The sequence below is a fragment of the Pituophis catenifer genome, unplaced genomic scaffold (genome assembly GCF_029215685.1).
Source record: "Pituophis catenifer annectens isolate HBS135680 unplaced genomic scaffold, rPitCat1.0.hap2 SCAF_14, whole genome shotgun sequence".
Lineage (NCBI taxonomy): Eukaryota > Metazoa > Chordata > Lepidosauria > Squamata > Colubridae > Pituophis > Pituophis catenifer.
The window spans coordinates 19151363-19175730 of NW_027256894.1; the positions used below are offsets into that span (position 1 = coordinate 19151363).

The 24368-nt window shown below is 44.1% G+C and overlaps 1 protein-coding gene across 1 annotated transcript in view; it reads right to left on the bottom strand.

Moving 5' to 3' along the window:
• The window catches only part of DUOX2 (dual oxidase 2), a 34206-nt gene extending 16384 nt beyond the window's left edge, over positions 1-17822 (bottom strand). The window contains exons 1-17 of the mRNA XM_070953399.1: positions 17747-17822; positions 16565-16648; positions 15855-16019; positions 15013-15200; positions 13449-13650; positions 12187-12353; positions 12011-12074; positions 11516-11612; positions 10436-10526; positions 9357-9459; positions 8459-8619; positions 6979-7145; positions 5198-5310; positions 3811-3948; positions 2348-2461; positions 1500-1702; positions 518-703 (exon numbers count right to left, since the gene is read on the bottom strand). Of these exons, the coding sequence (XP_070809500.1) occupies positions 518-703; positions 1500-1702; positions 2348-2461; positions 3811-3948; positions 5198-5310; positions 6979-7145; positions 8459-8619; positions 9357-9459; positions 10436-10526; positions 11516-11612; positions 12011-12074; positions 12187-12353; positions 13449-13650; positions 15013-15200; positions 15855-16019; positions 16565-16648; positions 17747-17822 (2319 nt within the window). The remainder of the gene's footprint in view (positions 1-517; positions 704-1499; positions 1703-2347; positions 2462-3810; positions 3949-5197; positions 5311-6978; positions 7146-8458; positions 8620-9356; positions 9460-10435; positions 10527-11515; positions 11613-12010; positions 12075-12186; positions 12354-13448; positions 13651-15012; positions 15201-15854; positions 16020-16564; positions 16649-17746) is intronic.
• Positions 17823-24368: the final 6546 nt, after the last annotated feature.

The window sequence follows — 24368 nt, forward strand, 5'->3', positions numbered from 1 at the left end:
GGAAGTCCACTTACTTTCCACCAGAAAGACAAGACACTCTAAACAAAACTGGGATAGTTCTTGCACTTGCTGTCCTACCATGCAGCCATGATGTAACATGAAGTTACAAGAGGAGATTTGATCTGGATTTCAGTCATTTTAACTGGCAATAAAATCATTCCGTTAGGCAACATTACCTAGCTGACTTTATTTCTTGTTCAGCAACATACATATGCAATGTTCTAATAGATCAGAAATCAATAGAAAAGAAATACAATGTTTTCCAACGTAAGAGAAAGAAACAACTGTTTAGTGGTAGAATTTAAATAGGGAAAGGGGAAGGAGATGGAGGAAGAGGTGGAGGAGGAGAAAGAAGAAGAGGAGGAGGAGGAGGAGAAGGAGAAGGAGAAGGGGAAGGGGAAGGGGAAGGGGAAGGAGAAGGAGAAGGAGAAGGAGAAGGAGAAGGAGAAGGAGAAGGAGAAGGAGAAGGAGAAGGAGAAGGAGAAGGAGAAGGAGAAGGAACAGCTTCCCCACTTACCTGAGCAAATGAATGCCGGAAAAAAATTTCCAGGATTTCTTTTCTCTGCTCCTTGGTTACTGCTTTTTTCAGCAGCTGCTGTTCCTTCATCATGGACACTTGGAGAGTCAATTCATTCCTCTCCAAGTAGGTTTTCAGATGTCCGAGGAAGTCCCTGCACTCTGCTTCTACCTTAAACTGCAACACCTAAGAACAACAGTGAGATAAGAGACATTCACAGCCGAGGGAGAGAATCTTCAGACAATTGGGAATGCTCTATTGTTCACAACATAACTCCAGCACCTAAAAGGCCATCTTGTTCTATACTGTTCTTTCATATTTTAATTTTTAAGACACTTAAGATATTCAGAATACTTTGGATAGTTTGTGATTTCATCAATGACCTAGATCAGGGTCTGCAACCTTAAACACTCAAAGAGCCATTCGGACCCGTTTCCCACAGAAAAGAAAACACCGGGAGCCACAAAACCCTTCCCGTGCCTGACTATTTCTTGAGCGGCCACAAAACTAGCACATGTAGTTGAATTAAACGTTCTGTTTTCTTCTGAAACTTTCTTTTCTTGAATTTATCCATAGTTGGCCTACCGGGGGTTGAAAAGCTCAATAAATCGCGCGCCAGCAGGGTGTCGCACATTGGCGGTTGTGACACCTATTTTGAATGATAGGGAGCCGCAGCAGAGGGTGAAAGAGCCACATGCGGCTCCAGAGCCACAGGTTGCTGACCCCTGACCTAGATATTTGTAACAGGGTCTTCTCCACGGTGACATGGACCATGGATAGCTTTTCCAGCTGTATACCCGTTGCTGTTAAGCAATTGGAATAAAATTATGGGTTTTATGGATATAATCCTGGATGCTATTTTAGTTTTCTTAAGGTTCCTGGGGGTTGAGAAGAAGAAGAAGACATAAAGGGCAAGATGGGAATCTTTCCAGCATAGAAACGAGAACATGAATAGTTGATTGTTGTCCTCTCTGGTACATACCAGGTCATATTCTTTAGGAATCTTCAGAAGTATAGTCTTGCTGCCTTTGTTGTTGGACATGATGGTCTCCACTTTCTGCTCGCTTCTGAGGGTTATGCTGCGAACCACAGCCAGCTTGCTATCAAGCACTTTGATCACTTTGTCGTCCTTCAGTTGGATGTAGACAAGTGAACTATCTGTCTTGAAGCCATGCCATTCAAGCGCTGGGGGAAAGAAGACTCTGTATTAGCCTTTCATTTTCTAACACCCAAGGTTCCCTTCCCCAGTGAATCTCCTGTCCTCTTTGAAGACACCTAGGTTGTTATCCTGGAGGAGATCAACCCTGACTGCTCTTTCGAAGGCCAGATCCTGAAGATGAAACTCAAATACTTTGGCCACCTAATAAAAAGGAAGGACTCCCCTGGAGAAGAGCCTAAAGCTGGGAAAGATTGAGGGCAAAAGAAGAAGGGGACGGCAGAGAACGAGGCTGGATGGAGTCACCAAAGCAGTCGGCATGAGCTTAAATGGACTCCAGGGGATGGTAGAGGACAGGAAGGCCTGGAGGAACGTTGTCCATGCGGTTGTGATGGGTTGGACACGACTTTGCAGCTAATAACAACAAGGTTGTTATAGTTCATTTGTCTATTTACACCAATATAACTCACGTCCAAGTTTTCATAGCTTTACTCCATCATTCTCCCATCTCCAAGAATGTAAACCCAATAGTATAACCCCCAGTGAATAAAACACAAGAGTGTGCAATTGTTTAGCAATCAGGATAAAAATTCTCCAGGAACTGAACATTAGATTCATACTGTGTTTGAATAGAATCTCTGAGTAGTAGACGCTTGGGTAGAATTGCTCCTCACCTTGGGTTCCTTCAGCAGTTACGTCTGGACGAGTGGTGGGATTTTGCCTCTTCTGCAACTTACGGAAAGACCTCCTCCGGAAAAAAGCAACAATCCAGGCAATGAAGAGACTCACTGCAGAAAAACCCACAAGAAAAGCATTGACTGATGTTGCAACAGCTGGAGTTATTCACAGATGCCAGTCCTGAGCATTGAGGATTGTTAGGAAATTCTTCCTCTTAGCTCATGACATTGATAACTCCATGCTACCTTTCTCCAAGTGTCCTTCAAAGCTATTGAGATAATAAATCACAGTTTTCTTCACCACCATGGACAATGATCCTGCTACCTGCATATTCCATGACAGTCTCAATCAGCTCTGGTGCTACAACCTTCTCCTGATCGTCTTAAAAGGCAGAGGGCATAGTGGAACCCAAAGGGACTAAAATTAAGGACTGGCCAAAGATTGCAGATCCATACATATTACTTCTCAATCTCTCAGTTTTTACTTTGTTCAGAGACAGCATTTAAGTATTGTTGGAACGATGAATGCTGCATCGCCTAATAAACCATGGATCCAACTTTTGTACCACCAAAGTTGAACGACTGATTTTTTTGGGGGGTGGAAGTGAGCAAACACAAACATTGTACAGTACTTATAGAGATGCTCTATTCCAGTTTTCTACACTCCCAGGACATGTCAACAGTTGAATCCTACATTGGAACATAAAGCAAAACTTCAAGTCAAGCTGTTCTCCAAAGCACCCGAGGGCAGGACAAGAAGCAACGGGTGGAAACTCATCAAGGAGAGAAGCAACCTAGAACTCAGGAGAAATTTCCTGACAGAACAATTAATCAGTGGAACAACTTGCCTCCAGAAGTTGTAAATGCTCCAACACTGGAAATTTTTCAGAAGAGATTGGACAGCCGTTTGTCTCAAATGGCATATGGCAGTGATGGCTAATCTTTTTGCCATCGCGGGCCAAAAGTGGGGTGTGTATGTGTGTCACGTGCATGCATGCCCACACCCATAATTCTATGCGCCCTGCGCATGCACGCATGACCCCCCCCGTGCTCTCCCGTTTTTGGCACGCAATGGCCCGGTGGGCCTAGTAGGCCCATAGGTCCCACCGGAAGTTGGCAAAGGGTTGTTTCCGGCCTCTGGAGGGCCTCTGGGGGGGGTGGGAAAGGCCATTTTCACCCTCCCCAGGCTCCTAGAGAGGCTCTGGAGCCTGGAAAGAGCAAAAAATGGGCCTTCCCCACACCTCCAGGCTCTCTGGAGGCCGGAAACAGCCTGTTTCCCTACTTCTGGTGGGCCCAGAAGGTCTGAAAATCAGCTGAGCTTGCGTGCCCACCAATATGGCTCCGTGTGCCATAGGTTCACCATCACGGGCATAGGGTTTCCTGCCCGAGCAAGGGGTCGGACTAGAAGACCTCCAAGGTCCCTTCCAACTCTGTTATTTCAAACCTGGATGGAAACAAACCTAATGGAAAGCAACACAGGGCAGCGATGAGGATTCCAAAGCCTGCAGCGCTTCCTTTGAAGTAATCTAGGACGGTCATCATTTTGCAGGAAGGGAGGCCCTGTAAGTCCATCTGCCTGGGTTGCGGGCATGGATCACCTGGGGTGGAGAATGCAATGAGACAGGGAATTCCATTCCATTCCATTCCTTTTGTTCCTCCGTCTAGCAAAAGTTTCTTAGGACCCTCTACACAGGTACAGTGATCCTTGCTTCATACCTGGTTGCTTAGCGACCGTTCGAAATTACGATGGACCTCCCCGGGGCTACTTACGACCCGTTTACAAAGTTCCAATGGCCACGCCCCTTTGCAGTCACAGTTGTGTGGGTCATGCCCACAGAACCGGTAGTAAAAGAATTTGAAACCCACCACTGCTACTGGTTCTCCAGAACCTGTCCGAACCTGCTGGATTTCACCCCTGCTCCAGAGATGCTGTGAGCCTTTTGTATATCATTTACTGTATGCAACTCCCTGCGTTCAAAAGTCTAGGAGTTGCCAATATTGAAAAATAAACAAAACAAATTAAGCTGGGAGAAGAAGAGCATACTGTGAAGTTCTTTCTAACAAAAAAAAACCCCAAAATGTTCTTATTTATGTGTAATCCTAAACGATGGTTCGGTGCCTTGTGCAAAACCTCTCAGGTTCATTCCCTCTACCCCATTCCTCCTTTAGATAATGAATCCAGAATTTTCTGCGTGTACTAGGGGCATTCAGCTTTTGAGATACAGCTTGTCTTCTTTCCTCTTTGTTGAAAGACTTCCAATATTCCTAATGTGGGTGAAAAAGTAATAGATTTTCTTCGTAGGCATGCACAGCGATGACAGCAATGGGGGAAGGTGAGAATGAAATGTAATTAGGATTCCTACTAGAAGCTCTGCTCCTTGGATACTTGTCAGTGGTGGGTTTCAAATTTTTTTTTACTACCGGTTCTGTGGGTGTGGCTTGGTGGGCGTGGCATGGCTTGGTGGGCATGGCTTGGTGGGTGTGGCAGAGGAAGGATACTGTAAAATCTCCATTCCCACCCCACTCCGGGAGAAGGATACTGCAAAATCCCCATTTCTTCTCGATCAGTTGGGACTCAGGAGGCAGAGAATAGATGGGGGCGGGGCCAGTCAGAATTTTTACTACCAGTTCTCCGAACTACTCAAAATTTCCGCTACCGGTTCTCCAGAACCCGCTAAAACCCACCTCTGATACTTGTGTGCAACACTGCAATGGATGTATGAAAGGGTAGAACTTCTTCGTGATGCCATTTTCATCAGGGATGGAAATGGGCACCAGGGACTATGGTGTTTTCCCTTGAAGGTGTCTCGTCCCATGCACCTCCCAAGAACATAAGCTACTACTCACCTTTATTCCAGACAAACACCTTTTTTTGGATATTTTCTGTGTACATGACAGCAGTGAGAACATCGTGGAGGGTCGTCTTCTTAATGGCCACAATCTCCTCGGAAGTGAATAGTCTACAAAAGGGATGAACGAGACTCAGCGGGATCTTCAGTGCGTTAAGCATAAATACAATCGTAAGCTGTGGTTAGAATGCCTGCTTACAACGGGGAGGCTGAAGTTCGAATCCTCATTCATAGTGGCAGTCAAAATACATGATGAAAAGTCTTTAATTTCACAACATACAGACCGATTTAACCCTACTTTCAATTGGGAAAAATGTGACCATCCTAGAGCAAGCCAAGTCCAAAAATGCCAGTGTTAGGAATTGGCTATTGCCTAACTGGTTGGGTTGGCAATATATATAAACCATCAATGCATGTTTGCAGTCAAAATGTATTGTAACTTTAAGACTGTAATGCTGTATTGCATCATACTGTATTCTAATTGGCTAGCTCTGTAGCCAATGTACTTAAGAGGAAGCTTGAATCATGGCTTATTGTTCTTTCTACATTATTATTGCTACCTTGGCTCTTCTCTGCCTGTTCTCTCTGTATGATCACTGCCTGATCATTGCTACTTGTTGTTTTCTACTGTTTTACTGATTGTTTACTGCTGTACTTGTTCCTGTTTGCAACTCTAAAAAGAACTGTTTTATTGCATATGACTACAACAACTGGTAAGAAGACTTTGTTCTTGGAATATCCCTGGATTGACATTTTAACTATCTTTATATGTCTGGATTGTTTATTGGACTTTGCTTTGCTTTTTCCTAAAAGTAAAAGAATATCACGACTCAGTGTGTCTGTGTCGACAGTGCTTATTCTTAATCACTCTCAGCCATTTCTCATGTGCACACCCTTTCTACTCAAGGGGTACTCTGCATATATTCCTTAACAGCCAGGGAATTTCTAGAAGCCTGGCAGTCTGACAAACCAGCCATCAATTGGCACATGGACATTAACAACATCTACAGACTGTGCAAAAGAGACAATGAAGCAGCCCAAAAGAGAAAAAGACTCCATCATCTCTCCACCAGCAATCAGCACTCGGATCTGCATAGATTAACTCCAAGGTCAACTTTAGACCAACAACGAAGGAAGCAAAACCACAGCCAAGGAACTGCCAAAGAGCCATCAGTAAACAGCCCAACCAAAGAATCCCTACACCCACACAGACACAAGAATATAAAAGGTCAGCAAAGAGCACTCCTTAATAGTACTGATAATGTTACCTAGTTGGGTAATGAAATGTCTATAAGAAAACAAACAAGCTCAGAGAGCACCAAGGAATCCAGAATTCAACCTCGAGCTACAAATATTCTCTTCTATTGAAGACCCCGTATTTGGTTTCTTTTTCAACAGATGGGATGAGAACTCTTCCTTTCAGGGCTTCAGGCAAGTTGTTTTCTATTTTTTTAAAGGAGGGGCTGGAGGAGCACCCCAACTTTTGATGGTGAGAGGGATCCAACTGCCACCTTGGATCCAAAGTCTGCCAACCTTCTATGTTCTAGATCAACCTTCTATATGTTCTGGATCTATTGACATCTCCATCACCCCTGTTGAGCTTCCTGTTGGGTGTCAAACATGAAATATTTGGGGTGGCTTTGGGATCAGTCACTCTCTCTGAGCCCCATCTGCCTTTTCAAGTCTTTGTGAGAATAAAAAGAAGGCAAGAAAAGAAACGATAGAAGGATAGAATCAGAAGGATGGAATTAAGGATGGTGTTCTGATGGGATGCCTTACCCGTTCTTGGAGTTTTCAAACCAGAACCGGTCACCATCTCGTAGGCGAACAAACTGGTCCTCAAGGATGGCTCGGAAGAGGGTCTCATTCTCTTCCAGCATCCCTCCAAGAAGCAGCTCCAGGCTTTCAAGTCTGCCCCCATAAAGATCTGCGGTTGATTGAAGGATCTAGGAAGCAAACAGACCATTCGGCTTGAAGGTTGAATGAGCGGAAGGTGGGCTCAAATAGTTAAAAGAAGTGGGGAGATTTTTGTCCCCTTTTGGGTTTGGTGCCGGGTACAAAATGGGACCATAAGGAAGGTTGAGCTAGGTAATATCCTCAGTGCTATGATGTTACCTAGTTGGGTATTCAAATGTCAAGAAAACCACCAAGCTCAGAGAACACCTACAAATATTCTCGTCTATGATGATACGTCAATTGTGTAGCCCAGTCTTCCCACAATTGGTTTAATGATCAACATGCAGTACAGTGGTGGGTTGGCCCCCGGTTTGGACCGGTTCGCAAGAACTGGTAGTAAAACTGGCGGGTGTTGTGTCCCATCGGCAGCCTGTGCAGCTAGTAGCTGATTCCGACAGCGAGGAGGCTGGTGTGGTACTGCGCCAGCAGCCTGTGCAGCTGGCACTCGAGTCAGACAATGAGGAGGCTGGAGAAGATGTGGTGCTAGAGGCAGGGATTCAGCCAGGGCCTTCAGAACCTCCAAAAGCTCCCTTAAGTGAAGAGGACGAAGAGAAGGAACCTCTTCTCGATGCATGGACACGTAGAGTTGCCAAAAGGCAGGAGTGGCTTCTCAGGAGGAGGTCTCCTCGAAGCTTGGGGCTAATTAGCCACTCCCTTAGCCTATTTAAGGAGGAACGCCGACTGAAGCAATTTGCAGGAAACAACTTCATTCACATACCTTCGTGTCTTGTCTTGCTTATCTTATCAGCTTCCTGCAAATTGCTTCTGGGCATTCTGCCAACCACAGTAAGCTTTCAGTATTATTCTTTGAATTCTTGGTGGCTGTTAATGCAGTTAATTAACAGCCGTTGTTGTAAAAAACTGGTTTATTTAGTAAACTAAGGTTTGAACGGACTTTGTGCGTGCTGTGTTCTTTGGGGTCCTTAGCTGAGGCAGAACAGCGGGAGGCTTCACTCACTGACCAGAATGTCATCATAGGTGATCTGTGCATGCGCAAAAGAGTGCACTCACGTGCGGGCACAATGCAAACCAGTAGTAAAGGTAAGTAGAACCCATCCCTGATGCAGTAGCACAATAGGCATTTTTTTTTCCTATGTGGAGTGGTGGATGCTACACTGAGCTCAGACTAATGTCAGACATGGTTCTCGTATGTAAAGAAAAGCTCCTCCTTTTTAGCTTCTACAGCTGTTTAAGCTTTAAAGGGAAGTTGCGGTAAACCTGCTATCAATGGACAAGATGCTGCTTGTCTTCTATCTGCCTTCCACCCCATCCCATGCGCATATTAGCTCCTGTGACATAGTACCGTTTTGTTCTTCTGGTTAATATCTGCCCATTTCTTAGCAGGCTGAAGTCCAAAGTACTCTCTGACTTTGTTATAGGTAGGTAGTCCAATATCTCTTCCTCGCTGGATCCAACTCGCCACGAAATCCATTCGGGAGTATTTCACTGTCCCATACCAGTAATCTTAAGAAGAACAAAACAGAACAATCCATAGTGCAGGGGTCAGCAACCTGTGGCTCCGGAGCCACATGTGGCTCTTTGGGCTCTCTGCTGTGGCTCCCTGTCAAGTGATCCCAGCACTGGCTGGCCCCGCCCCTTGCCCTCCCCTCCCAGTCACTCCTTGCCTGGCCTAAGAAGCTAAGGGTGACGGCGGGGGATGGAGAAGTGGCCAGGGCAGAGACAGAGAGATACAGAGAGAGTGGGGGAGAGAGAGAGACATAGAGAGATACAGAGAGAGAGGAAGGGGGGGGGGGAGAGAGATGTCAAAAGGATTTTGTGGTTCCTGGTGTTTTTTAACAACTGGTTCTTGCCCTAATGTCTGGCTGGGTAGGCGTGGTGGGGGGGACGGTGTCATGTGACTGGTGGAAGTGAGTGACATCAAGTTGGCCATGCACACTCAGGTTTTGTGGCTCCCGGTGTTTTCTTTTCTGTGGGAAACAGGTCCAAATGGCTCTATGAGTATTTAAGGTTGCAGACCCCTGCCATAGTGGAGCAAAATGGAAGGGTGTCCACAAAAGCAACAAAGGAATCATGACACCAAAGGGCAACCGTTAACTGAAAAGCAGGAAAGCAAAGAAAGTTCACCCCAAATTTTTAAGGCTACAGTACCTTTCCCCTCCCTTAGCTTTGCCAAAGAAATGAAACCTCCTGTTATTCTTCCATCAAAAGAGAGAGCCCAATAAATGAATGGAAAGATCTACCTCGGAGATCTTCAACCACAAAGTTGTCTTCCTTCTTGGTGATTTGAGAACTCATTCCCAGAAGAAGATCATCTACGTCTTTAGCTGTCTGGAGGTTAGGATTCTGACCAAGACACAAAATACTTAGCATGAGCTGCAAGGCAATTGCAAAGTTTACCTGGTCGGTTCCAAGATGCACCAAATCCAATCTTTGGAGCAATTGTAACAGTGATAGGAACTATCGAGGTTTCATTGCTTAAGTGTCCTGAGTTCTTGGGAACGGTGATCCCTACCTTTGTGACATCACCAACTGAATTAGACATACAACAAGGTACCCATTTTTTTTAAAGATGCTCTGGACTATAAGATACACCTACATTTTTGGGGAGGAAAACAAGAAAAAAATATCCGCCTATGCCTCCCAGCAATTTGCCTCCTTGCAGCAAACAGTAAACAGCCTGTTTCAGTTTCATTTTCACCACAGCCTGATTAGCACAAGAAAAAAATCTGCCTCTGCCTCCCAGCAATTTGCCTCCTTGCAGCAAACAGCCCGTTTCAGCTTCAGCTTCAGCACAGCCTTATTAGCACAAGCAGCTGATTGTCGGTTGGATTGGCCTCCCGAAGATCAGCTGTTTCCGGCTGCAGGGATTGTCATAGCCTATTGCCACTTTTGCGCGCCCCATTTTCAGGGGGGGGGGCTGGTGGGTGGGTGGGATTACATTTGGTGTATAAGACACACCCAAATTTTTACCCTCTTTGGGGGGTGGGAAGTTCATTTTATACTCCGAAAAATACAGTGTCTTGCAAAGAAGCAGGATATTTAATAACCTATTCTAGTACTTTCTGTATTGATGAAGGCTATTCAGGACTTTTGACAGGTGACCTACTCGGACCTACCTGGAGATGCTAAAGTGGGACTGTGGGACTGTTGCATGCAACCCAAGTGCTCTACTTGGGTTACGCTTTGAGTTATATTTTTTATTCACACGACATGACTATTTCACCATGAAGCCACACCCTCAAGACATTTTCTTGCAATCTCCATCCTTCAACTAGAAATGTATGTTTAGTTGCTCTTGTATGGCTCTGAAGCTCCTTACCTGCCGACTCCAGTAGTTGTTGCATAGGCGGAGGGCTGGAGAGGACTGTCCATCTACGTCAGTCACGTTTCGGAAAGAACAATTTGAATTCCTAAACAGATTTTTTTAAAAATGAGATAGAAAATAGAATAGAGTAGAGTAGAGTAGAGTAGAGTAGAGTAGAGTAGAGTAGAGTAGAGTAGAGTAGAGTAGAATAGAATAGAATAGAATAGAATAGAATAGAATAGAATAGAATAGAATAGAATAGAATAACAGAGTTGGAAGGGACCTTGGAGGTCTTCTAGTCCAACCCCCTACTTAGGCAGGAAACCCTACACCACTTCAGACAAATGGTTATCCAACATCTTCTTAAAAACCTCCAATGTTGGAGCATTCACAACTTCTGGAGGTAAGTTGTTCCACTGATTAATTGTTCTCACTGTCAGGAAGTTTCTCCTTAGTTCTAAGTTGCATCTCTCCTTGATGAGTTTCCACCCATTGCTTCTTGTCCTGCCCTCAGGTGCATTTGAAGAATAGCTTGACTCCTTCTTCTCTGTGGCAGCCCCTGAGATATTGGAATGCTGCTATCCTGTCTCCCCTAGTCCTTCTCTTCATTAAACTAGACATACCCAGTTCCTGCAACCATTCTTCTAGCCTCCAGTCCCCTAATCCTCTTGGTTGCTCTTCTCTGCATTCTTTCTTAGAGTCTCCACATCTTTTTTACATCGTGGTGACCAAAACTGGATGCAGTATTCCAAGTGTGGCCTTACCAAGGCCCTATAAAATGGTATTAGGACTTCACGTGATCTTGGGTTCAAGATGTGTAGGGTTCTCTGTGGGGGATCAGTATAATGCCTAGCCCCTAGCTAAAGAGAATTTCCCCTCCCTCCCTCCCTTCCTTCCTTCCTTCCGAAGGTAAAGAGAATTTCTCCTCCCTCCCTCTTCCTTCCTTCCTTCCTTCCTTCCTTCCTTCCTTCCTTCCTTCCTTCCTTCGCTAAAGAGAATTTCTCCTCCCTCCCTCCTTCTTTCTTAAATATTGCAGTTCTAGGCATATTTCAATACTGGCTTCACTATTTTTTTTTAAACCCCTTTTTTTCTTACCTCATATAGACTCCAGATGGGACTTGAGTGCCAAGGAAGAGTGCAGAAGCCACAAGGAATTCTGGAGAGATCCGAGAATCCACATGCTGCTTGTAACCTACAACATAGAGAGTGATGCAAGAGATGACAAGAGGTGACTGAAAAAGATGACAAAAGATGACTGAAGCTAAGAAGATGTAGAGAAGGGAGGGCCTTGAAACTCCCTGTGATATTTTGAGTTTTAGACGGAAGAACTTAGAATGCAAATGCACTTTAGCATTCCTCTACAAAAGGAAACCCTAGAGAGCTGCCAATACAGATAGGCTGGTAAATGATAATGGATTCCAGCCTTCTCTACATAAAATTATGAAATCAAGAGAAATATGGCTAAGGCAGTTCTTCAGATCCAGAAGAACCCCCTTTAGCTTCCATCTCCATCGTGCAGCTGCTGAAAATCTTTTGTCCTTTTTGACCTTTTCCCTTTGACATCTACTCTGTTCTGTTGATGTCCCTCACCTTCATAACGTTTGATGCTCGTCTTCTCCAAAACGTTTGGCAGCCACTCATAAAACACGATATTCTAGGAGAACAATGAGAAGATCATGAAATGCGTGGAAATAAGCTGATTATTCAAGAAGCTAAACATGATTTCCTATTTTTTTTTCTCTGTCTCTCTTCCATGCTCTACCTACCTGGTAAATGGCAATGACTCTCTTGCGTGCATGTTGGAATAAATCCTCATCTGACCAGTTTGCGTTCTCCTTGGCCAGTTTCTCTGCCCAGTGGTTGTGATAGCGGAACCATACGATGCTCATGGCTTGCAGGAATACGTTTTCATTTCCTTTGGCATTTCCAAAGTCTGGGAAGAGGGAAGGAAGAAGAAGAAGAAGGAGAGGAAGAAGGAGGAGGAGGAAGAGAAGGAGAAAGAAAAGGAGAAGGAGAAGGAGAAGAGGGGGAGGAGGAGGAAGAGGAAGAGGAGGAGACGGAGAAGAAGAAGAAGAAGAAGAAGAAGAAGAAGAGGAGGAGGAGGAGGAGGAGGAGGAGAGGAGGAGGAGGACAAGGAAGAGGACAAGGACAAGGACAAGGAGTAGAAGAAGGAGAAGAGGAGGAGGAGGAGGAAGAAGAAGAGGAGAAGAAGAAGAAGAAGAAGAAGAAGAAGAAGAAGAAGAAGAAGAAGAAGAAGAAGAGGAGGAGGAGAGGAGGAGGAGGAGGAGAACAAGGAAGAGGACAAGGACAAGGACAAGGAGTAGAAGAAGGAGGAGGAGGAGAAGGAGAAGAGGAGGAGGAGGAAGAAGAAGAAGAAGAAGAAGAAGAAGAAGAAGAAGAAGAAGAGGAGAGGAGGAGGAGGAGAACAAGGAAGAGGACAAGGACAAGGACAAGGAGTAGAAGAAGGAGGAGGAGGAGAAGAAGGAGAAGGAGAAGGAGAAGGAGAAGAGGAGGAGAAGGAGGAGGAGGAAGAGGAAGAGGAGGAGGAGAAGAAGAAGAAGAGGAGGAGGAGGAGGATGAAGAGGAGGAGGAGGAGGAGGAGGAGGAGGAGAAGGAAAAGGGATCATTAAAAAGAACCCAAGAGAGCTGTAAAAATCCTAATGGTCAATTATCAGATCACAAGATCACTATGTTTTGTGTTGACCTCCAGATTTCTTCCCTTCATGAAAGGAGGAGGCAGTAAAGTTAGACACTGATGGAAGTATGTGTTCAGAGATCATCCCCTATTAAGGAAGCTCTAGCACAAAGTAGTTGACTTGCTTGTGATCTCCAAACGTTCTAGTATCCTCAAATACACACCCAACTTTCTATTATTATTATTATTATTATTATTATTATTATTATTATTATTATTATTATTATTATTATTATTATTACAGAAAACTGAACAAAAGCCTGAAAAGAAAAGCTCTTAGGTTCCATCCATCTCTCTCCTTCTTTTAGCCTCTTGAAGAGCAGGCTTGCTTACCAAAGATGCCTTGGGTTCCATCCTTCCCAGTAGCTGGATCGAGAGCTTTCCACATTAAGCTGTTCTCTTCCGTCTGCTTTGGGAAGCCCCTTTTCTTTCCAGAGAGTAGCTTTCCTTGGGAGAAACTCCTCAGAGAATCGCTCCAGGCGTGCGATGAGCCATAGATGGCGCTTCCATCTAACCAGCCAGTCACCCCATTTCCCTGTTGGGGAGCAAAAAGGAAGACGGGATGGAGAGAGTAAGGGAACTGGGCAACTCCTGTTCAGGCTCTGAACTTCTTGGATTGGATGAATTGATAAGATGTCTGTGTCAGGGTTCCCAGTAACACCCCCCAACGCAAAAAAAACCCCGAGGCTTGAGTTTCCTCAAAGCTACATTTTATTAGAGATGTCGTATTGGCACATCTGGGAAAACCCGAATCTGAAAGGTTTTCCCCACCCAAAGAAAAGTTCAAGTCCCTTCCCCCTGCACCCACAAATCCATCACATGGCCCAATCAAACATTGTCCCAACTGGGGATGCCTCCCAGTTCCAGCCAGTTCCAAGTGCATACATGTCAGTTTCCCAGCACCCAAATTTGACCCCGTGATGGTGGGGATGCTGCAATGGTTCTTAGTGCATGTACCAGTGTTAAGTCCCTTTTTTCCAGTGCTGTTGTAACATCAACCAATCGCTAAACAAATGGTTGTAAGTTGAGGATCACCTGCACACGTGTCCTTACAACGGTTCCTGTTAGGTTGCCGCAGGCTCAGTGGCGGTATTCAGCCAGTTTTATCCAGTTCTGGTGAACCGGTAGCGGTGGCTGTGGGAGGCTCGCACGCTCACATGTGCGAACCGGTAGTGAAGGTAAATCAATACCACCCCTGCACAGGCTTAATATTAATATTAACAGAGCCTTGGTAGTACAGTGGTCTAAGGCACCCTGTTATTAAGCTGGTTATTAAGACCAGATGCCTGCAATTACTGCAGGTTCGAATCTCGCCAAGGCTCAAGGTTGACTCAGCCTTCCATCCTTTCTAAGGTAGGTAAATTGAGGACCCAGTTTGTGGGGGCAATAAGCTGACTTTGTATAAATATACAAAAGGATGAAGGCTATTGCTTAACGCACTGTAAGCCGCCCTGAGTCTCCGGAGAAGGGCGGCATATAAATAAATAAATAAATAAATAAATAAATAAATAAATAAATAAATTTATTTTGAGAGTTGAAATCCACACATCTTAAAGGTTGCCAAAGTTGAGAAATGCAGATCCAGAAAATAGCAGATTGCAAAAGTTGCTATAGTGACTATTCAACTCATTTCAGGCCACTAACTTCATCTGGCTTTTCTATTGCCTTAAATGTAGGTGTAGTCCTTGAGTCATAGTTTTGAAATATATCTTCCAGAGAAAGCAGCCAAACAAACAAATCCTGAGCATTCCCCCCTTGGTGACAGAAGTTGGCTCAAGCTCCTAGGAAATGCCATCCTAGGGAATCTTTCGCTGCACCCCTTTCCTGCCCTTTTCACTGGAATTCTACCTGCAGAGGGACGGGTGCAGGTGGCACAGATAGCAAAGGGCATTTTTACCATCTCTCGAGGGTTGTTGGGGCTTCGTCCTGTTCCTGCAACCCAACTCATTCGCTGGAAGGGCAGGACAACCTTTCGAGAGTTGCTGGGGTCAAAGACGGGGTCTCCTTGAGGGATCACCAGGTTGAGGAATTCAGCCGGGCAGCCCGGATTGTTGGGTTCTGAAATCTCTGCCAGCACGTGGAAACCTGCCAGATATCCAAAACTGGGAAGGTTAGAGAAATGAATTGCAATGGATGATGTATAAGAGAGAGAAAGGAAGGAAGGAAGGAAGGAAGGCAGAAAGATAGATAGAAAGAAAGAAAAAGAAAGAAAGAAAGAAAGAAAGAAAGAAAGACAGACAGACAGGAAGGAAGGAAGGAAGGAAGGAAGGAAGGAAGGAAGGAAGGAAGGAAGATAGATAAATAGAAAGAAAGAAAGACAGACAGGAAGGAAGGAAGGAAGGAAGGAAGGAAGGAAGGAAGGAAAGAAGACAGACAGACAGAAAGATAGACAGAAAGAAAGAAAGAAAAGAAAGAAAAGAAAGTACTCCAAGGTCCTTGACAGATTGAGGGTTGTCTACAAGGTCTATCTGCCCAGCTTCTATTTGGTGGTCTGATTTTTTTTTGCCAGTGTTGAAGACAGAGCATTTGTTGGTTGAGATTTGGAGTTGCCAATTGTTTGACCATTCTGATACATAGTCAAGGTCTCTTTGTAGGGCACCAACATAAGATCTAAAGTCTTCTAAAGTCCAAGATCACGATCTAAGATTCAGTTGGTGGAAAGACCCTTAGCAAATGCTTTCCCTTCCAGAAAGGGTCAAAGACATGAGGGAATGTCTGGATCAAAAGACTGCCTCTTACCAAAGAAAATACCAAGCACTGTTCGGTTCTTCTGGGAAGGTAGACCTGAATCTCCTTGGGCTACCACGTTGCTAAGCCTGCGGGCATTGGGCACACGAGGTTCCTGCAGGGCCTGGAATACCCCATCTGCATAATTAGCAGGGAGTAGACGTGACAACCGTGAACCTACGGGGGGAAGAAATCAGCATGTCAATATGAGGTGGGAATGGGGCAAAATATGGCAGAAAGTTCATGAAAAGTTGCTTGAGAACACTTTGGACAGACAAGAAAAGAAATGGTTGGATCATTGAACCTTCTTCAAGGCACAAAACACCTGACCCAAAATATCTTACTTTAGGCAATGACCCAGCTGTCTAGAGAAGATAATGCCCACTAAGATCAATAAGACTCAAATTGAGAACTTCAGCCTTAAATAACCAACGATTCATCTAGATTGGACATTTAGAAGATCAGATAAGCCTTGGTGACGCAGTGGTTAGAGTGCAGTACTGCAGGCTACTTCTTCTGCTGACTGCCGGCTGCCTGCAATTTGGCAGTTCGATTCTCACCAGGCTCAAGATTGACTTAGTTTTCCATCCTTCCGAGGTGGGTAAAATGAGGACCCAAAATTGTTGGGGGAAATAGGCTGATTCTGTAAACCACTTAGAGAGGGCTGTAAAAGCATTGTGAAGCGGTATATAAGTCTAAGTGCTAAGTTGCATCTTGCTCACCTGCTGAGTTGTGTTTATGATACATGAGGTTGTTGTACCAGCCATCATAACGTTGAATTTCCCAGTGGATGTTTTCTTGGGCACCTGGAAATAAAGCAGGCAAGGAAGAACGTATTTTGGAAAACAAAGCAGTTGGGAATAAAGTTGAATTCCAGTGAAAATCAGGGCCAGTTCTCACAGTGGAATCAACATTGAAAATCCAATAACGATCCCTTCTGCTTAGAAAGATTTGGCTACTTCAAGTGAGTATTTTCCCAACTGTATTCTCCTCAATGGGGATGCCCAAAAGTCAACCATAATGCCTCTTGAAAGAACCAAGCCTATTTCTAACTAGCTTATATCTCTCTCCCACTTCTCCATGCTAATGGATGGAAACTTCAACACTACTATCTGTGTTTGAACCTCAATCTAATTAAATATAACTCAAGCCAAGACACAGACAGACCTCATCCCAAATGTCAAGAGATTACTATTGAGATCAAGTTGGTCATTCGATCTCCAGTTTAGGTCCTCCAAAAAAGGAAATAAAATGTTTATGGGATTGAACTGAGCTTCCTCTTTCTTTAAAAATATAATAAATATTAAATATCCTAAATTTGTTAGCCTTCCTTCCCCCTTCCTGAGGAGGGAAGGCTCACATCCTTAGGACTATTCAATAATCGCATTTTTTAAAAAAAATGCAACTCATGCAAAGAATATATAAAAAGATACAGAAGAATCTGGCAATTGAATGGTGGGAATATTAGGAAAGTCAATTATAAACTTCTTCATGTATGTACAAAATGAAACTATGGGTTTTTCAGATTTTGTATGAAATTTGGAGCCTACATTTCAATACATCTCTATGGAGGGTGGCAAGGAACTTGTACAGTTTTCAAACTGGACTGGCTGATCTTCACCAGTGACTGGCAGCCATGTCAGTCCCTCTACTATTGGAGGCTGAGAAAAAAACGGAGGACAGAACAATTATTCCCACATTCTGCGTGGGATTTTTTTCAGAAGAAGGTGGATGACATCCGTGGGAACATTGTGCTAAAAGTGATGGTCCATCGTCTCCCACACATCTCCTCTAAGATTCTCAGCAATACCTTCAGTGGATGATGGTGCTGGCCTGTCTGGAGATGGTGATGAAATTTGTTCTGATTCTGGGAACTAGTTGGTAGAAAAAAAAAATTAACTCACCTGCATTGTGCCACGAATGGGTCAAAGCCAACAAAAGGCCCATAAGAAGACCGGGGATTTTTTCAATTGTCCCCATGTCTTGAGATGGGGAAGAAGCTGGACGTCTTCCTGAAAGTAGAAAGAACAAAATTTGCAGGTAACCAACTTGATATTGAATAAAATAAGGCATAAAGTCATTGATTGCACAACTCTGGACCTTCTCACCACCCCAGAGCAGACCACCATTTTCCAAAGAAATGATTTGAAAATACGTTTTTCGATCTGCTCGATCTGCTTCATGATGCATGCCGGTAGATGTTTCAATATGGGTTGCAACTAATTGCCAATTGGCTACCAATTCTTGCAAATCTAGACCTACATCCGAAGGAGAAAAATGGCCAAGAAAGAGACGGTCACGTTTCTCCATGGGCTTTTTTTTTTTTTTAAATTTGATTTATATGCCGCCCTTGTCCGGAGACTCAGGGCGGCTTACAATGCGTTAAGCAATAGCCTTCATCCTTTTGTATATTTATACAAAGTCAGTTTATTGCCCCCACAAACTGGGTCCTCAATTTACCTACCTTAGAAAGGATGGAAGGCTGAGTCAACCTTGAGCCCGGGGAGATTTGAACTTACAGTAATTGCAGACAGCTGGTGTTAATCACAATGCTATCAGTCTGCTGAGCCACCAGGCCCGTGATACCCCATCCAAGGACATTTTCTCACTTTCCCCCAGAGACACCATGAATGTTCAGATAGGGTTTATCTTACAAGTCCTAGCTTGCAAAACATTCACAAAGAAACAATAAAGTTGGTCTTTCCTTCTACAAATCCTTAGGAATTATTATAATGGGAGTTGTGAATGATACCACCGTCCAGTTTTGACCCACTTCTGTACGGTAGACATAAAGCGTTTTTTTTTTTTTGCTCCAGATTTAGGTACACATTATTGGATCAAGCTTTTTCAGAAGTGTTTAGGGAGAATTGAGTAGAAATAACAAGAGGTAGCATGTTGACTTAAAAAAAAAAGGAATAATGATGGGTACTTGACTGGAGAAGTGGTTGGCTGGTTGGCTGATTATTCACCTTGGTCTACTAGGGAGTATGTGGTTCTTTCTAAGCCCTCTTTAGAACCTGGGGTGGAGAAATAAATTGAAGGAGATGCTTTCCTTTGTCCTCTCCGCCAAAAGAGGCCATCCCATCATTAAGAATCTGGAACGTTTCAAATGCTCACGGAGGTAAAGAGATGATTTATTTTGGAGGGAGAAGAAGGATTGGAGTCTATCCTTGTGAGACGAGTGGTCATATAAGCTTGATAACGAAATAAAAAATATTCTATCATTGTGTAAACCATAAACGTCCCTGTGGAGGTATTTGTGAATTGTGATGCAAATGCAGATAGTCCCCGGTTTAGGATGATTCATTTAGTAACCATTCAAAGTTACAACAGCGCTCGGAGGAAAAAAAATGTGATTTTACAACCCATCCTCACACTTATGAATGCCAGTCTCCCTACAGTCACATGATCAAAATTTGGGTGTTTGGCAACCGGCAGGAATTTACAAGGGTTGGAACGTCCCGGGGTGGTGGGTGGGTGGGTGTCACGTGATCGCCAGTTGTGACCTTCCCAGCCGGCTTCTGACAAGCAAAGTCAACGGGGGAAGGTGGACTTGTTTAACGACCGCATGGTTCATTTAATGACTAATATACACTTAACAATTGTAGCAAGAAACTTCTAAAATCGAGCACGCTTAATCACTTAACTCCCGCTTTGCTTAGCAACAGAAATTCTGGACCCGATTGTGGTCATATAGAAGGCCAGATCCTGAAGATGAAACTCAAATACTGTGGCCACCTAATGAGAAGGAAGGACTCCCTGGAGAAGATCCTAATAATGCTGGGAACGATTGAGGGCAAAAGAAGAAGGGGACAGCAGAGAATGAGATGGCTGGATGGAGTCACTGAAGCAGTCGGCATGAGCTTAAATGGACTCCAGAGGATGGTAGAGGACAGGAAGGCCTGGAGGAATGTTGTCCATGGGGTTGCGATGGGTCGGACACAACTTCCCAACTAACAACTAACAACAACACTGTACTTTTGCACTAGATGTAATATGTCGAAGGTATTCAGAACCATTGCACAGTCTTGTAAAACCCACGGCCGGGCATGTGTGAGTTTTGCAAGCGGTGGAATTTATGTTTAATCTGCCTTTTCCATAGCTCCACCTGCTTCTGATTCCAGCCCTGCCCATTGGAGACCCTGGCCTCTGACTCATCCCGCTTTTCACCCTTCGGTCGAAATGCCAAACCTGGACTTTCCCCAGTAAATGGAATATTTTCTGGGCACTGTCAGCAAAGGACAATGCTTGGCTTGCTGTTCAAGACATTGAACATCACATTTTAAAAGCCTCAAATATTTGCTGCAGGCAATTCCACCTCATCTCACACTCCCCCCCCGCCCCCCACTGTCCTCTGGCCACTGTTTGGCACCTCACTTATACGAATACACCCCATATGTGGGAAACGGTTGGGTCACATTTTTTCACAAGGCTTTGCGCAGACACACTGCCGGGAAGAAGGCAGCGAGGCCCATCATTACCTTTGAAAAGCAATCTCTACCCCACTGAAATCCTGCACCGCAGCTACCGTATCTGGAACGGATCTTCCTTGCATCAACCACGTTCTGGGAAATAGAGATCCATCTGTGGTTTGACGGCGATGGAAGCGGATTACGGAATAGAAGCTGCCCGATTACCCGTAAAGAAAAACAGGTAGGGAGTGCAGAAAAAAAATATATATCGAGAAACAGGAAGACAAAACTAAGGGGAAAGGAGAAAAACTGGTTTTTTGCCAGAGGAGGAAGAAGGGAGTTCTGGAGGATACACAGGGGTTTCCCCCTTTTGCTAAAGATAGGAACCGGAGTCTAAAGGTATTTGGATGCTGTAATATTTGCAAGCAGGAGAAGAGAAGAAGAAGAAGAAGAACCACAACGACATCACAGGATCTGCCCTCTGGTTTGGCAATTGGGGAGTTGTTTCCTTGCCAACTGCAGAGGCCAAACCTCCAGGACATGAATACAGAATAACAGAGTGGAAGGGACCTTGGAGGTCATCTAGTTCAACCCCCTGCTCAAGCAGAGGGGTGAAAGAGCCACATGCGGCTCCAGAGCTGCAGATTGCTGACCCCTGCTTTAAGCTAGAAGCAGGACCTTTCAGTGACGGGAACAGAATTTAGAAATATACTAAACAGTGCTTAATAAGTGTTCTTAATGCTTTGGTGTTCCCTGAGCTTGGTTGTTTTCTTGCAGGCCTTTCGTTACGCAAACTAAGTAACCTCATCACTGCTAGTGGTTAATAATATTTAATAAGCGAGCAGCTCTTGCCTTCCAACCATGGAGATTTAAAGAGGCAAGTCAAAACCCCTTGAAGGACCTTTCCCCACTGTTGACTTAAAGAGCTCTCCATCCATCCTTGAGTGGCCCGAAACCTAAACCGAGGTGACGTTGGCTGTTCTTGATGCCAATTTCTCTATTTTCCTCTGTTCTCAATGGCTACCAACCTGCCTTCCATTGAGGACCTGTATACTGCAGGAGTCAAAAAGAGGGCTGTGAAAATATCTACATACCCCTCGCATCCTGGACATAAATTGTTTTAACTCCTACCCTCAAAACGACGCTATAGAGCACTGCACACCAGAACAACTAGACACAAGAACAGCTTTTTTCCTAACACCATCATTCTATTAAACAAATAATTCCCTCAACACTGTCAAACTATTCACTAAATCTACACTACTATTAATCTCATCGTTCCTATCACCCATCTCCTTCCACTAATGACTGTATGACTGTAACTTTGTTGCTTGTATCCTTACAATTTATATTAACTGTTTCCTAATATAATTTGATTGCTTATTTGTACCCTATGACTATCATTAAGTGTTGTACCTTCTGATTCTTGATTAACGTATTTTTCTTTTATGTACACTGGGAACGTATGCACCAAGACAAATTCCTTGTGTGTCCAATCACACTTGGCCAATAAAGAATTCTATTCTATTCTATTCTATTCTATTCTATTCTATTCTATTCTATTCTATTCTATTCTATTCTATTCTATTCTATTCTATTGCCAGTAACTTTAGTTCCTTGACTTCCCAAGAGAAAAGGTGGTAAAGCTTTTTTAATTTCTCAATTTGTCTGGATTTTTTCCTTCCTTCCTTCCTTCCTTCCTTCCTTCCTTCCTTCCTTCCTTCCTTCCTTCCTTCCTTCCTTCCTTCCTCCCTTCCTCCCTCCCTCCCTCCCTCCCTCCCTCCCTCCCTCCCTCCCTCCCTTCCGATTTCTCATACCTTTGAGGTTCCCCTTGTATTCTGCTGGCATAAAGGAGAAAATTGTTCCTTAAGCCTGGAACAGCTCAAGAAAAGAATATAAGTACTTTTGTTTCCACATGGAGATCGCTTCCGAACTTCATACTTGATGTGGAGAAGAATGAAATGCTGACTTTGGGTTCTACTGATTAGACTGCTAGATTTTTATAGAAATGGCTGGTTCATATTATTATTATGAAAAAGCAAAAACGTGTGATTTGATTTTATTGCCTTATTTTACTGTAACAAGGGATATGGTGGCTCAGTGGCTAAGACACCGAGCTTGTCGATCAAAAGGTCGGCAGTTCAGCGGTTCAAATCCCTAGTGCTGCGTAATGGGGTGAGCTCCCGTGACTTGTCCCTGCTTCTGGCAACCTAGGAGTTTGAAAGCACGTAAAAAAATGCAAGTAGAAAAAATAGGGACCACCTTTGGTGGGAAGGGAACAGCGTTCTGTGCGCCTTTGGCGTTGAGTCATGCCAGCCACATGACCACGGAGACGTCTTCTTCGGACAGCGCTGGCTCTTCGGCTTTGAAAAGGAGATGAGTACCGCCCCCTAGAGTCGGGAACGACTAGCACATATGTGCAAGGGGAACCTTTACCTTTACCTTTTACTGTAAATAGAGAGAGTTGGAAGTCAATGCTTCTTTTTCTTCCCCCCCATCTTTCCTCACTTCTCTTTCCCTCCCCGCCCCGTCTGCTTTTCTATTTACTTTGTATTTTGTATTTTAGAATACTTTATAACTCAATAAAAATGTTAACGATAAAAATAAAACAAAAACCGGAACAAGATGCCTTAATCTCCTCTTACTCATGGAATGAAGTCATGGAGACCCAGAAGAAGATAAAGATAGAGCCAGGGGCATCTTTGCATTGTTAAGTGCAAGTGGAACATAGTCCAAGAAGAAAGCTTCCGTCTTTGCAAGCCAAAGGTTCCGCTGGATTAGCCCACATCTTTTAAACTTGAGCTGTGATGCGAACAAGCTCTTGAAAATAAAACATCTCCTGGCAAGAATGTCTAAAGTCTGTAAACATTCTCTTTGGCTGAGCAGTTGTACATTGTTTAAAAGAAAGAAAAGAAAGAAAGAAAGAAAAGAAAGAAAAGAAAGAAAGAAAGAAAGAAAGAAAGAAAGAAAGAAAGAAAAGAGAGAGAGAGAGAGAAAGAGAAAAAGGAAAGGAAAATTAAAATGAAGTCCTAGCGAGGAAGTCTCTCTCTCTCTGTTTCTCTCCCTCTCTTCCTCCCTCCCTCCCTCTCTCTCCCTCTCTCTTCCTCCCTCCCTCTCTCCCTCTCCCTCCCTCCTGCTCCCTCCCTCCCTCTCTCTCTCTCTTCCTCCCTCCCTCTCTCTTTCTCCCTCTCTCCCTCTCTCTTCCTCCCCCTCTCTCCCCCACACTCTCTCCTTCCCTCCCTCTCTCCCTCCCTCTCTTTCCCTCCCCCCTCTCTCTCCCTCTCCCTCGATCCCTCCCCCCTCTCTGTGTTTCTCTTTTGGGAGGGGTAAGCATGGTGCAAGCACATGCCACTTCCCCACCTTGATCTAGATATGAAAAGAAAATTCCCCGGTCTTTAAAAATTGTAAACTTTGCTTGTCGTCAACTCTACTGAAAAGTTACCGGTTTTTCTCTGTCGCCGGTAACTGGGTTCTGAGAATTTCCTAAAGTTTGCTTCAAAAGCACTGATTCATCCTATCATTTACAAGATCTAGAGAATTTTTTTTCTTTCTCAACTCTGGGCTTTAAATTCGCCTTGCATCACAGACGGAGAACTGGCCGTTTCTCTTGGGGGATTCATTGCAGAAGTGGAGGGGAATTGGGGGGGGGGTGTAACCAGGAGGTTGGGAGTTAAAGATTAATGTCATAAGGTTGAAATTGAATGGCAGGTACAAAGGGACACATCTGACCTTCCTTTTCTCCTCTCCATCCTTTTGATCAAAGGATCAAAACGGTCCCATTTATCCGTACTCATTTCTTATGTATATCCTCATACCTGTTTATACTTAAATGTCTATAGGTTATGCTCATACTTATACTTGTTTTCTCATACATGCTTGACAAATAAATAAAATAAATAATTAAATAACAATAAAATCCCAAGATTCTGTTTTGTGGGGATGCCTCGGGCAGATGGAAGTGGCGTCGGACTTTTCAGTTTTCAGAATTATGAAAAAAAAGCATTTTTCATTATTATTTTTTTTAAAAAAGGATCTAAATCTATGTGCTTCTTCCCAACTCAACTATCTTTTCATTCAGCTTCTATGGCAAAAGTCGCGGTTGCTTTGCTTTATC